Genomic DNA, 12,500 nt, shown 5'->3' on the forward strand with positions numbered 1-12,500 from the left:
TACAGCCCACTCCCTTAGGCCACATCTCATATCTACTGTGGCGGATATGTTTGTATAAGTGCGCACTACATTACTGCCAAAAACACATTTCGTAGTAGGGGAGACCAGGTACAGTTGTAACAGGGGATGGTCGTAATGTCAGTTAAGTAGGCAGTTCTTCAACGTGGCCCAGGAGACATGCGTAAAAACTACGACAAAAGACCACTTCCTAATATGGTCTAAGCAATTGGATCTCATGTGTCCTCAATGCGTCTTGCATTCACACCTGTACTTAGAACTTTCCAATTGTGATGGGATTACCCAAGGTGCATCTTAATACCAGGTCTAAACAGGGCCACAGATATGCGTTTTCTTTTTTTTGGAAAAGGTACTTATCCATTTCAACTTCTGACTTCTGAATAGATCTCAAAATTCCTACTATTTGAAGTATATAAAAAGAAAAAACAGAGTATAATGGGCAAAAGCATGGTGAAGCTTAGCCCAAAGTTTTATCGGTTCATAAAGCTTGTCTGGGGGGAAAAAAAAAAACACACACGCTTAAATCTTGATCCTTCAAAATTGCTTTGGCATCACACATGGGCTTTGACTTCTTTTACTGTGCTTTAAAAATATCTGCTCCTCTAAATTCAGTGTCCACTACGTGCATCTGGGAAGCATCTTTTGAATTAAAACCACACTGCCGGATGAATAGAAAAGGCCCCATTTCTCGGATCCTTCATGGTTTCTACGCTCGTGTTCGAATTGGAGAAAGGACCGTGCTCACAATCAACCCTGGAGCATTTGTAAACCTCATGCATCAGCACTCAGAAGCAAGACCAATTAAACCACAACCACAGCGGAGTAGTTGTACGGAGGGTAACATGCATCTGTGGACAACCACAGGGCATGTCATCTACAATAAGCTGCCTCTGCATATATGAGACATTTAAAAAGGTTTATAATAAAGGCATTCTGCTGATTAAGAGACACTGAATATCCTTCAAACACATCATGTGCATTATTCATCTGTGCTGCTGGGAATTGTGCCACTGTAGACGCCATCATTAACTCAAATTCTTTCCTTTGGACTTTGTTTGGCAGAGGTCAGCTTTATGTTTGTAATCAAACAACACAAACTCAAGTTGATTAGCAATAATTCACATCACTTAAATAGGCCTTAATGTGTTCTTGTGGTACAGCCGATTAATATTTGGATAACCCACCAGGTTCACAAATTAGAAGAAGCTTAGCCAAATACTCATAAGATATAGAGATATAAAATGCACTGATTTCTCTACATTAAAAATGCTTCACAACATTTTGATTATAAAGTAGACCGAGGTGCTATATAAATACTGTGAACATATCAAAATCCACATGGAAAGTGCTGCTACAGTGCCGCTACAGTCATTCTCTGGCTGCAATGATGGTAAAGAGACGCCAAGAGCGCAGATGTGGAAGACCCGAAAATGCTGATCAATCAGAGCAGAGGAGGGAGTCTTAAAGAGGCACTAAAACAGAGAGTGAATACAGGTATATTCAGTAAAGCATGAGAAAAATTATGTTTTTTCTGAACATAGTGCGGGAAATTGTGTGTGTGTGTGTGTGTGTGTTTGAATGTGTCCTTTCAATAAGCTACCAGAGACGCAGAGTTAAGCACCAGCCAAGAACCATAACAATTTTTAAGAATACCATTTACAGACTGGCAAGCTCCAATGCTTTATGCCAGAAGATTACAGTGTGCGTGTGTGTGTGTGTGTGTGTGTGTGTGTGTGTGTGTGTGTGTGTGTGTGTGTGTGCGTGTGTTCGTTTGTGCGTGTGTGTGTGTGTGTGTGTGTGTGATTGTGTGTGAGAACATGAGACCGTGAGCAAATGAGTGACTTGCATGAATATTTACCTGCACCATACTGTACAGAGATCCCTAAATTACACTAATTTGAAATCAAAGGCTCACCACCGTGTTGTATAAAGATTCGGTGTAAGTATTCCTTCTTGTGTTGCAAGCTCTGCTCACTTTTCAGCTTGGAAGAGTGTCAGGGTCATTTTTCAATTTTGTGGTTTGTGAACAGATTACTTTCCCTCCCAGGGCTCCCTGAGAGCAAAAACTGTCAGTGAGTGTATGCAGGAGGGTGTGAGCTTGCATGTGTTTGTGGGCCTGCACACGCACACTTCATGGTCTCGATTTTCTCATGTTTACGCTCAGAGTACTTACACCAGTTTGCAGCGATGGGTTCTCAGCAGAGACCACCACTTTCCCACTGGGTAGATCAAAACCTTTCAAAATGCTGTAAGCAACCAGAGATGTCGAGTTAAGCACCGGACTATAAGGGTCTTAAAATCCTTCAAGAATACACAACTTACAGACAAGCTCCACTGTTTTATGTCCTGCAGAGGGACATGGTTTAAATTACATTTTTGGATAGAAAGCTTTCGCTGTCATCCAAAACGACTTCTACCGAGTGAGGTGAAGGACACTGTTGTTGATTATAATGCTGCAAAAAGCTGGACCCTTTTTATAAATCTGCTGCTTTACTGTTACAGCCTCTCTCAGGCCGAAAATCCATTATGTCGTTATAATAATCCCCTCATTTGTGCTACAATGGCATGACGTTTAGGATAGCATGAGAGGCATCAAGACTTTCTCAGATGAGGATGTTTTGACTGATTTCCAAGTGTAAATAACGGTACACACTATCCTTGCATGACTACTGAGGAATCGTTTGGTATATGAAATTCCCAAGATGCTCTGACCAACTGTTCAAAAGGTAAAGATATTTCATTTAACTATCACATATGGCAAAGAAAAACAGCAAATTCACACATTTGAGAAGCAAACCTGCAAATGTTTAAGCTATTTCTTTTTAAGAGGAACTACGCACATTCTCTAAATTCATACATGTTATTCCTATGGTCTAAGGAAGTCCTAAAATATCACATGAACAACTCTCCCAAAATCCAAAAACCTCCTAAGTCCTAAAACTTAAATTTGTGATATCGCACAGTATAGTAGCCACAAGTTAAGTTCATTAGGGTCCTGAATGAGGGCTATGACAGTTATGATACTGACTCTTTAAGGACAAAGTAATCTCATGGGGAGGTTTATAAATAGCACGCCATTTTTAAGGTTTTTTTTCGCATGTCAAGTCAACTTGTCTTAAGCTTTTTGCGTGTCTTTTAATGTCCCATTCTTATCCCCAACTCACTATAAAACACCTGGCTGTAATTTACAAACAACTTTTTGATGTTGAGGTAGGAAAACTACTTGGTTAGGTTAAGGAAAAGATCATGATGAGTTAAAATAAACTTTGTCACCTAAATTAAGTGAGGTATATAAGTTGAACAGTGAACGTTAAATAACAGTGGCCTCATGGGTAAAAGTCCTGGGTTTGTTAGACCCATCCACCCTCCTCCCTACACAGACTTTGTTGCTCTTTAAACTACATCACAGTCAGAAGAGACTAAATGGCGTAAAATGACATTCAAAACACGCCATTTGGTGATACCCAGATGTTCAAATTTGTTACCCAGCTGGACTGGATATTCTGTAGCAAGCCAATACTACAGAGAGAAAAACCTTACATGGATTTCCAAATAGGAAAACAGGGAGATGTGTATGTTTGTTCTGCTACTGTACTGTACATGCCCAACCATGACCACACAGAGCCATTAGAGCCCACATTAAAGACAGGGATCTGTTATAGGTTGCACCTTGCCCACTGCTGAACCTAAACTCTGCTCCGCATGGGTGGCAGGGATCATTCAGCAGCAGCTTATTACTGCTTTAACTCAGGATAACTGTGTTATGTGCTTACACTGGATACTGGCTACATACAGTACTGCAACACTTCACACAGAAGCTTTCATTGGAGTGCCACTGATGTAAGTAACTGCCACACTACAGTTATTCAATTTATTTTGAGGCATTCTTATTTCAAAGCAACATCTATGTTGACTTTTTAGAAACAGTTCTTGAGTCCAAGAGTTTGGGTGGGGGACTCCAACCCAGAACAAGAACTTGTTATATTGAAATTATTATTGTTTGGCTGCAATATTCTGGAGCAAAGTTTTATTTCTCCTATGACCCTCTTATTCAACCAGAATGAAACCACATTCATGGCACTGATCTCGCCCATGTGCCCAAACACACGCAGAACCAAAAGAAATAAGAGGCTTAATAGAAACAATCGCCGCTTGGAGGCAATTAGTACACTCAGTGCCAAAGCCCAGAGCTAAGACATCCAAAAATTCCTGGATGAAACTTCTTGGCATCAACGTGTCCCTATTGTACAAGCGTGTCTCTGTTTGTGTCTGTGCATGCCTGTGTAAATGCATTCTTAACGTGGAGTAGAATACAAACATCTGCAACAGGGAGTGAAATGTAAACAATTAGAAATCAATCACTTGCCCAGAAAATGTGTGCGTGCCTTCACACGCCGAGGAGAGACAGATACTGCAGGAGGTGAGGAAAGAAGAGTGTGAGGATGATAGAGGGAGGAAAGGGAGGGAGCAGGTTTCGCCCATGAAACAAAGTCATGGGTTTGGATGCTGTGCTTTTGCAAGTTGACATGCGAAAGTGTTGAATTCTAAAGGCGCAGAAATCGCATATGGATTCCCATATTGGACAGAGCATGTCCGCAAGCAAATACAAACAACTATGGGATTACATGAGGGCGCTGTGCGAGAGTGTCTGCAACAGTAGCCAGCAACAGACATAACTGCTGGCTGCATGCATTCACACACACCCACATTTGTTGTAAGTGTATTGCGGTGAGGTCTTGTCTCTGGTGGTATTACCTCAGCAGCACCACTCCATACCCACAGTGCACTGGTGTGACACCACATCAAGCGTTGGGAGATATTCGATGTGGCACTGCGAGGGCCAAGGCTTTACTGAGCACATATGTTGATGGAACAAACACAGGGGTGAGAGATAGAACTCCAGTCCAAAGCCACGTGGCTTTACACCACATTCACCAGCACTCAGCACTTTCTTCAAGAGCCTCCAAACAGCACTCGCATGTGCCAAACATCAGTCAGACAGCCAAAGCGCACAAGTCATGAAGGCCAATATCTTCTTCCTCACTGCTCGCCTGTTAAGTTCTTTCTTTTTCCTGTTTTAAATGCACAATGGACATCATTTCCATAACAAAAAAAGTGTTGTCTCAGCCTGGAGACTTGCGACTAATTTCACCAAAGTCAGAGTATCTTTCAGTAAGCCGGCGATGCAAAAACAAACACTGGCATTCATGGCTAACTGGCATCAGGGAAGCAGTTATTAACTCACTGTTTGGACCCAAGGTTTTCCGATCCAACTACAGCTTGGGATGCCTTGCATAGAGGCTGTGTTTCTAATAAACAAACAAGTCAATCGCATGCAATGGGGACAGATCCAAAGAATTGGATTTTTCCAAAGAAAACAACTCTGAAAATGAACAAATGTGAGCAAAAACAATGATTTCATGGGATGGTGATTGGACATACTCTGCTTGTGGGTGGAGATGAGTGGGAGCAGTAGGTAAATACAACTAGAGACCATCCTGTGATCGGATGGGATCTCCTCAGCCACAACACCCGTACCTACTTTCTACTCCAACCCCTCTACTTCTGTTTCCCTTGCTCGGAGCACACCCATCTTCAAACGCCTTCATTGTGATCCCGACTACACACCTGTAAAGTTTTGTGACTGTATCTTGCACGGCTGTGACACTACAAATGAACAGGTTAAAACTCATTTGTCTGCACAAAGACAGTGTTAATTCAGCGTATTAAAAGAAGGGTTTTGGGCCAGACTATTTCTTGGACAACCTAGGACAACCTTCCCAAAATGTTTACCTAATCCTTTAAACATAACCTGTGATGAATTTCTTGTAATTATTTATGTTGTGTGTATTATGGATTCTAATTATTTATTATTTCTGACAGACACATTGTGTGTATTTTTTAGGCCTAAGCTTGTTGAGTGCAGTTTTCTTGCATCATGTCAACTCGTTTTAATATATCCAGGTGTCATTCATGCCCTATTCTCATTCCCAACTTTAAAACACATACATAAATGAAGTCTCGTATATACAGCTTGGTATACACGTAAGTGAAACAGTCAATGCTGTCTTTTGGTTTCACACAGGACACTAATGGAGTGTTTCCACTGCATTGTACAGTTTAATTCAGTACACTACGGTACGCAATGTTACAAAGGTGGCCAAAACAACAGACCTGTACCGTACAATGGTACGGTATGGATAGGGTGGAGCTAGACCGACTAAGCCGCTCCACTCTGTTGAATGGACGATAGAAAATCGTCACCCCTTGCGACAACAGCAGGCACTTCCTGTGTTCGTTGTCGTCACACCGGTTGACGCTACGCTACTTATCCCGCTGACGCCGGTGTTGGCATATGGCCTGACCCGACTGAGTACATTTTCACCCTCATAAAACATTTTTCCGGGCCGATTATTTTGGAAGAATTCAAAACCTACATGCTTTTCATCCATGTCCTTTCATTGGTAGCAATCCATACAGCATCCATGTTTGCTTTCTAGCAGTCTTGTTCTTCTTTGCTTTTTTTGGAACATTACTATATTTCTATGGATGTTAATGCCACAAACTGCCAATTTGTGGAATGTGTACATGTGCCTATGCAGAACTGGGGCACACTCTTTCAATTTTTGTTTGATAGCACTGCTGGGGGATCAAAACCTCCACAGGGTACTTTTAAAGCTTTAAAGGTTACATACACTGGCTAATAGTAAGCCTATTTCACAACATTAAAAGTTCAGAAATCCCCTAAAGCTTTAACTTGAAGTGGTGTTAACACCAGGGGGCACGGCACATAGTGGAAAAAACTTCAGCCTAAACATCCTCTCAGCCTGCCAAAACTAACATGCCCATCCTTTTAATGAAGACAAATGAAGTGTTTAATTGTGCAAGACTGTTGCCCTTTCCACCTGGTGCTACACGCATAACACAGCTGCCAAGACAGCGTGCAGCTGAGCGATGAGACTCTCTCTACAAGCTGCTCCTACCCCAGCCATTGAGTGCTCCCCCTGGCTTGCCACCTCGGCTGGCCCTTGGCCCCACTCGCCCAAACTAAATTACTTCGAACCCTGACACCCTGCCAAAAGGCAGAACTGTCTCGGCACTTGTTCACCCTGAAGGTTTTTAGAAAGGGGAAAAAAATGCCCCGGGCTGTTACTGCCCGAGGTGCAGTTGAGCATGTAAAAACATTAAGGCCCGACCTGCTCGGCATGTGATGAAGTGAGAGCGACAGAGAGTAAGAGATGTCACAAAACAGCGAACAGAAAGACAAGAGAGAGAAATGGTCAGAAAAAAAAAAAACAGTGCAAAAGGACATTACCGCCATTCCGTGACACGTGAAGACAGGCAAAGTGAAAAATGTCCTCACACCGGGCCTCAAGTCATTGATGCAAAGTCAGGCCCTAATGACAGTCATTACCAGACACTTAACTGTCACAACCCATAATATCCTGGCCATTATTGGTAGGGATAACACAATGTGTGACCAAGAGCAGCAATCACTACATCCTGAACCCCAGTTTAGCGTAGGGTGGTTTACAGAAAGAACTAATTAGAAGTACTTTGTATACTTCTGTATGTCTCCACTGGTTGTCCACCTCCTTTCCTTTAAAGGTCCGATGCTAGTTTTCAGGTTCATACTTGTTTTTTGGGATTCTGCTGGAACATGCTTACATGCTTTATGTAAATAAAACACATTATTTTACTCATACTGTGTGTCTGAATATACCTGTATTCACTCTCTGTCTGAAGCACTCCATTTAAGTATCTGTCTTTCTAAGAACTCCTCCTGAAAAAGCCTAGTCTGCTCTGATTGGTCAACATCTCTACGTCTGCAGCTTCTCTGCACTGTCACTGCAGCCGGGTAATGTCTGACAGCATTGTAGCAGCACTTTCGATCTATATATAGTATAGTTTATGACATCACAACCATACAGAAGTCCTGACAGCTCTTTTAAAGACACTTTCACAGCATACAAAGCACCTCAACTTGATTTCCAAGCAAAGAACACATGGAAACCACACTTTGAAAAAAGCACCCTTAATCATATAAATATTAAGAGATAAAAATGTTAATTAAGAGATTGGGAGGTAACCAACTACTTGAACAATTTTTACATTGGAGCCGTACTAATCAATATTTTTATACCAACAACTGATTGATGTCAAAAACCTACATGGAATAGCTTGAATACAGTTACTGGAGTCAGTGCTGTTGCTACAAACTGACACATGCTACACACACACACACACACACACACACACACACACACACACACACACACACACACACACACACACACACACACACACACACACACACACACACACACACACACACACACACACACACACTCATCCAGTAAATGAAGGATCACCTTTCAGTAACCCACTTTAAGGTTGTCTGTTGACAGGATGGTCACATTTGCCGTCTAGACAGTAGCCAGCTGAGGAGAAAACCGTGTGGTGCTATCGCATTTTATTTTTGTCCGAAGGCTGTTGCTTTCTATTCAATCCCAACTCTCAATTTCACTTTCTGACAAACATCAGAAGTTTACAATACTTGTCCTCTGTCCTCCTTTCTTTTTCTCTTTCTCTGTCAAATCACCCGAGGTTGAGTAGTAGCAGCCACCTGTGTATTAACTTTGGAACAGAAACTTAAATCTCAAACTCCACTTTAACCTTTAAAATTTCAATTTTACACAGAGATAAACAGTTACAGATTAGTGCTCTTCCTGCAGCTAAATCAGTCTGACAATGTAACAAAACCAAACCCAAGAGTTTGTCACCATTTCAAACATATTTTGCAGGTTTCGAGTGAGTTGCTTCTCTCAAAACTGCTGGAAAAATTCATTCATGGCCAAACAATGAGTAGGAATAGAGAGATTTATGACCAGCTTTTCTGTTTATCTTCTCAGTCTTACTCATTCAGTCATGTTAAAGAGAAAAAAGGCTTTCTCAGACCCGGCAGCCAACATTTTAGCCATCAGACCCCCCGCACACTTTGATTCAGGAACCTCTCAACCTAATAAACTTACTTGATATTTGTTTATGAATGCTGACATTGTTGAAGCTCTACAGTACATTCTTGCCATCACATAATAAATATGGGTTAATTTACAAAGGTATGTTAGGCCTAAGCTGTTTAAGACAGCTCTATTCCATCGAAGTAGCTTTTGCTGAGGCTGCCAGGAAAAACACTTTCCTTCGGAGAGAACAATTCATCTGTGGCCCTCTTGAGGGATAGGGTAAAGGGTGCTGGGGAGGTCAGCCTTATTGCCCACCAACCGACCCTGGCACACACTCATGAAAGTTAAACTAGAGAAAGCGAATACACTTTGGAGTCTGAGATCTGCCTCCTGGGTTGCTTGCTAATTAAGCAGCGTTTGTCTTGGCTTAGAATCAAGCTTAATATTGAACCAAGATCCAACACAGAACAGCATTACAGGCATACAGAGACCCAAATCCACTGAGTGCTGAAAGGAATCACAAGTGCTGCTCCTGGGAGTCTGCAGGCTCCCTATCTGAAGACATGCTAGCTGCATTCATGCAGCAAAGGATGGCAACTGTCTTTCTTTTTATTATCATGGCATCAGAATTAAAGGTCACATATTGTAAAAAGAGATTGTCATGTCGCTACAGTGGCTGCAATGACGGTGCAGAGACGCCAAGAGCGTAGATGCGGCAGACCCGGAAATGCTGACCAATTAGAGCAGACTGGGCTTTTTTCAAGCCAGACAGAGGGTTAATATGGGTATGTTCAGATAGACAGTATGAGACAAATAACGTTTTTGAACATTAAAGCATGCCAACATGTTCTACTAGAAACAAAAAGTACGAAGAAGTTTGCCCCTGAACATGAGCAGATATCCCTTTTAAAGGTCAAAGGGCAGCATTCCTTCATGTTCTTCCTGCTCTCCTTAAGAAAGAAATAAGTCAATCTCCTATAAAGTTGAACTTTCTTAAACTTACAGTTAAGGCCAATGAGCTGCTGTCACTACCAAGGCACCTTATTTGCACCTGTGTGTTGATGGCAAGAATAATGCAACCAAAATGCACTATAAGGAAACCCATAAAAAGCAACTGAGGCCTGGATGCCATGAATAAAGTGTGTGGGAGTGGATATATAAACGTCATTTGTGTGATTGTTTGGTTTGAAAACCACTCGCTGATGCAAATTCAAAAATTTACTTGAGGTCAGTGCATCATAAATCACACTGCTGCTTGGTTATAATATGAAATCCAAATGCTGTAAATATAGTTGTTGGTGGTTTCTAACTACAGTACTAAAAGCATGCGCCACGGCAGTCACATTCTTGACTTCTGATCGTTTTTAAATGTTTTTCCCATTAGGTCTGCTTTTGGGATAAATAAAGAGCATGCAAAAAGCAAAGATGGAACAGAACACTGTCACATATATGTCACCTAAGATAGGGCAACGTTAATATGAATATTACACCTTCTAATAAAAACTTTCTTCAGTTTCGGTTTTTCTCCAGATCCTCTCTTAAAACTGAAAATGACCTCTGACCACCACTGATCTGTAATGCTATCCTGCACATGTGAATGTTCAAGTAAGCCCTCGAGATCCTGCTTTAAAGTGCGATGGCGAGTTCAAGCAGATCATCTGTTTCAAAAAGAATGTCACTATATTTGATCAGTGTTCAAAGGGTGGTAGATGGCTGCAGAATATTCTGTATGATAAGTCAAAGGGTCATTTACTCAAGCGTGGAGGCTTGTGAAAGGTGTGGAGGAAGGACTTTTTCATCTTTCACCTGATGGATGAGGTTATGCATGCAGGAAAGCGCATGAAAACCAGATAATCAGGGTGAGGTCAATTCCATTTTGTCCTCACGGCAAATAGAAAAATTCACCTCAAGATACCATTGCAGTTACGCAATACTGTTCAAAAAAACTTTGATCGATTTTAATAGATTCCTCCCAAATTGCGCCAGGACCAATCCCATCACAAAGGAATGATGAGATAGGCGCGATGTCTGGGACAATGGCAGCTCAACCCTCCTTCCCACCCAATTAGATAAAACATCTGGGTGAGAGATTGGCTTACGAAAACCGCTACAGGACTTATTTCTCATCAAAGGCGATGACAGAGTGGGAGTAATGTGATGCAAAAAAGCCACCCCACCCATGAACGTGTTAAGTGCGTGCGTGTGCATGTGCTGCCCTGTTTCACATCAAGCGAGGTCAGCCCGCTCTCCACTCCCAATGTCCCACAGTCATCATTCACTTGAATTCATTACCAAGGTGTAATGTGGCAGATTTTTCACTCTTCTGGTGCGGTGTGTTACATAAACACACTGTAATAGATTTATTGGCTTATTTAGGTTTAGTTTAGTTTTCTGACATCTCAATTTATTACTTATTTGTTTAAACTATCAAAAGGGAAAAATAAAAAAAGTTGCACATTCAAAGTTTATGTTTGAAATTAAAAAGCATGCTGGTGGAGTTTTCTGATCAGGGACTTACAGGGTCCTCTGGTTTTTGGCTGCTATCATGGAGAGGCTCTTCTGCAAGGTGGTCTCGTCGAATCAGAGTGAATTCCCTTATGAACACTGCTTCTCCGTTGTCGGCCAGAACAGCAATCTGAAAAACAAAGATCCTACAGTATTAGAGAAAAACACCACGGCATTCCTGGGTAAAGATCAAGGTGATGCAGCGAGAGGAGGCTATGACAGCAGGGTTTTTGTACAGTTATAAACACCTTTGCCTTCAGACGTGGTGGAATAACACTTTATAAAAAGAGCATAGAGCAATGTTTGAAATCATGCTGTTAAATCTGAAGAAGTATCGACTGCAAGTATTGAACCTCTCTTTCACTCCAGATAAACATATTGTGGACCATTGGCTCGCCTTTAAAAAGGGAGAGTTGTTCCGATGCCAGTGACGGAAATGCCTTCGATACTGTCTAAAATGCTGGATAGGGTATCAGTAAGTATCCATGCACTAATCTGATACCATGTAATTTAGACGGAAAAAAATATCAAGTCTAAAGTAGTTTCACACGGATAAAATGATCATCAAATGATCACAATATGTTAGAAAAATGTCAGCAATTAAAACAATATTTCACACAGGAAAACAGTACAGTATGCAGTGCTTCAGTTATACTGGTTTTGTCAATTTCAATTGCTTTTGTAAAATTGTTTCATACTTTTAATATATTAACATTTTTAAAGGTCTTACTTAATTGTGGCTGCACTTCAACCAATCCTATATTTATTTGGTTGTTATTTTTCACAATGATATCAATACCATATCCATATAGGGTTAGATTATTATACAGATGTTAAATATATATATATATATATATATATATATATATATAATATAAACATTTATTTTTAAAGCACTGGTATCGGACCGGTACTTGGTATCAGCGGATACACAAGTTCAGCTGTCAGATTCAATATCAGGAAGCAAAAAAAAAGGGTATCAAAAATAAGAACAAGGTTTGTTGCTCAGCAGAA

At 41.1% G+C, this 12,500-nt stretch overlaps 1 protein-coding gene across 3 annotated transcripts in view; it reads right to left on the bottom strand.

Annotated features, from left to right (window-relative positions):
- The window catches only part of LOC310963752 (ADAMTS-like protein 1), a 98,678-nt gene that overhangs the window by 49,622 nt on the left and 36,556 nt on the right, over positions 1-12,500 (bottom strand). For all 3 annotated transcript variants that reach the window (XR_014593705.1, XM_083936672.1, XM_083936671.1), the window contains exon 2: positions 11,500-11,616. Coding sequence is in view for 2 of the 3 variants with exons in the window: in XM_083936672.1 (XP_083792798.1) it covers positions 11,500-11,616 (117 nt within the window). In the remaining variant the exon portion in view is untranslated. The remainder of the gene's footprint in view (positions 1-11,499; positions 11,617-12,500) is intronic.

Source organism: Echiichthys vipera, assembly GCF_963691815.1.
Source record: "Echiichthys vipera genome assembly, chromosome: 22".
Lineage (NCBI taxonomy): Eukaryota > Metazoa > Chordata > Actinopteri > Perciformes > Trachinidae > Echiichthys > Echiichthys vipera.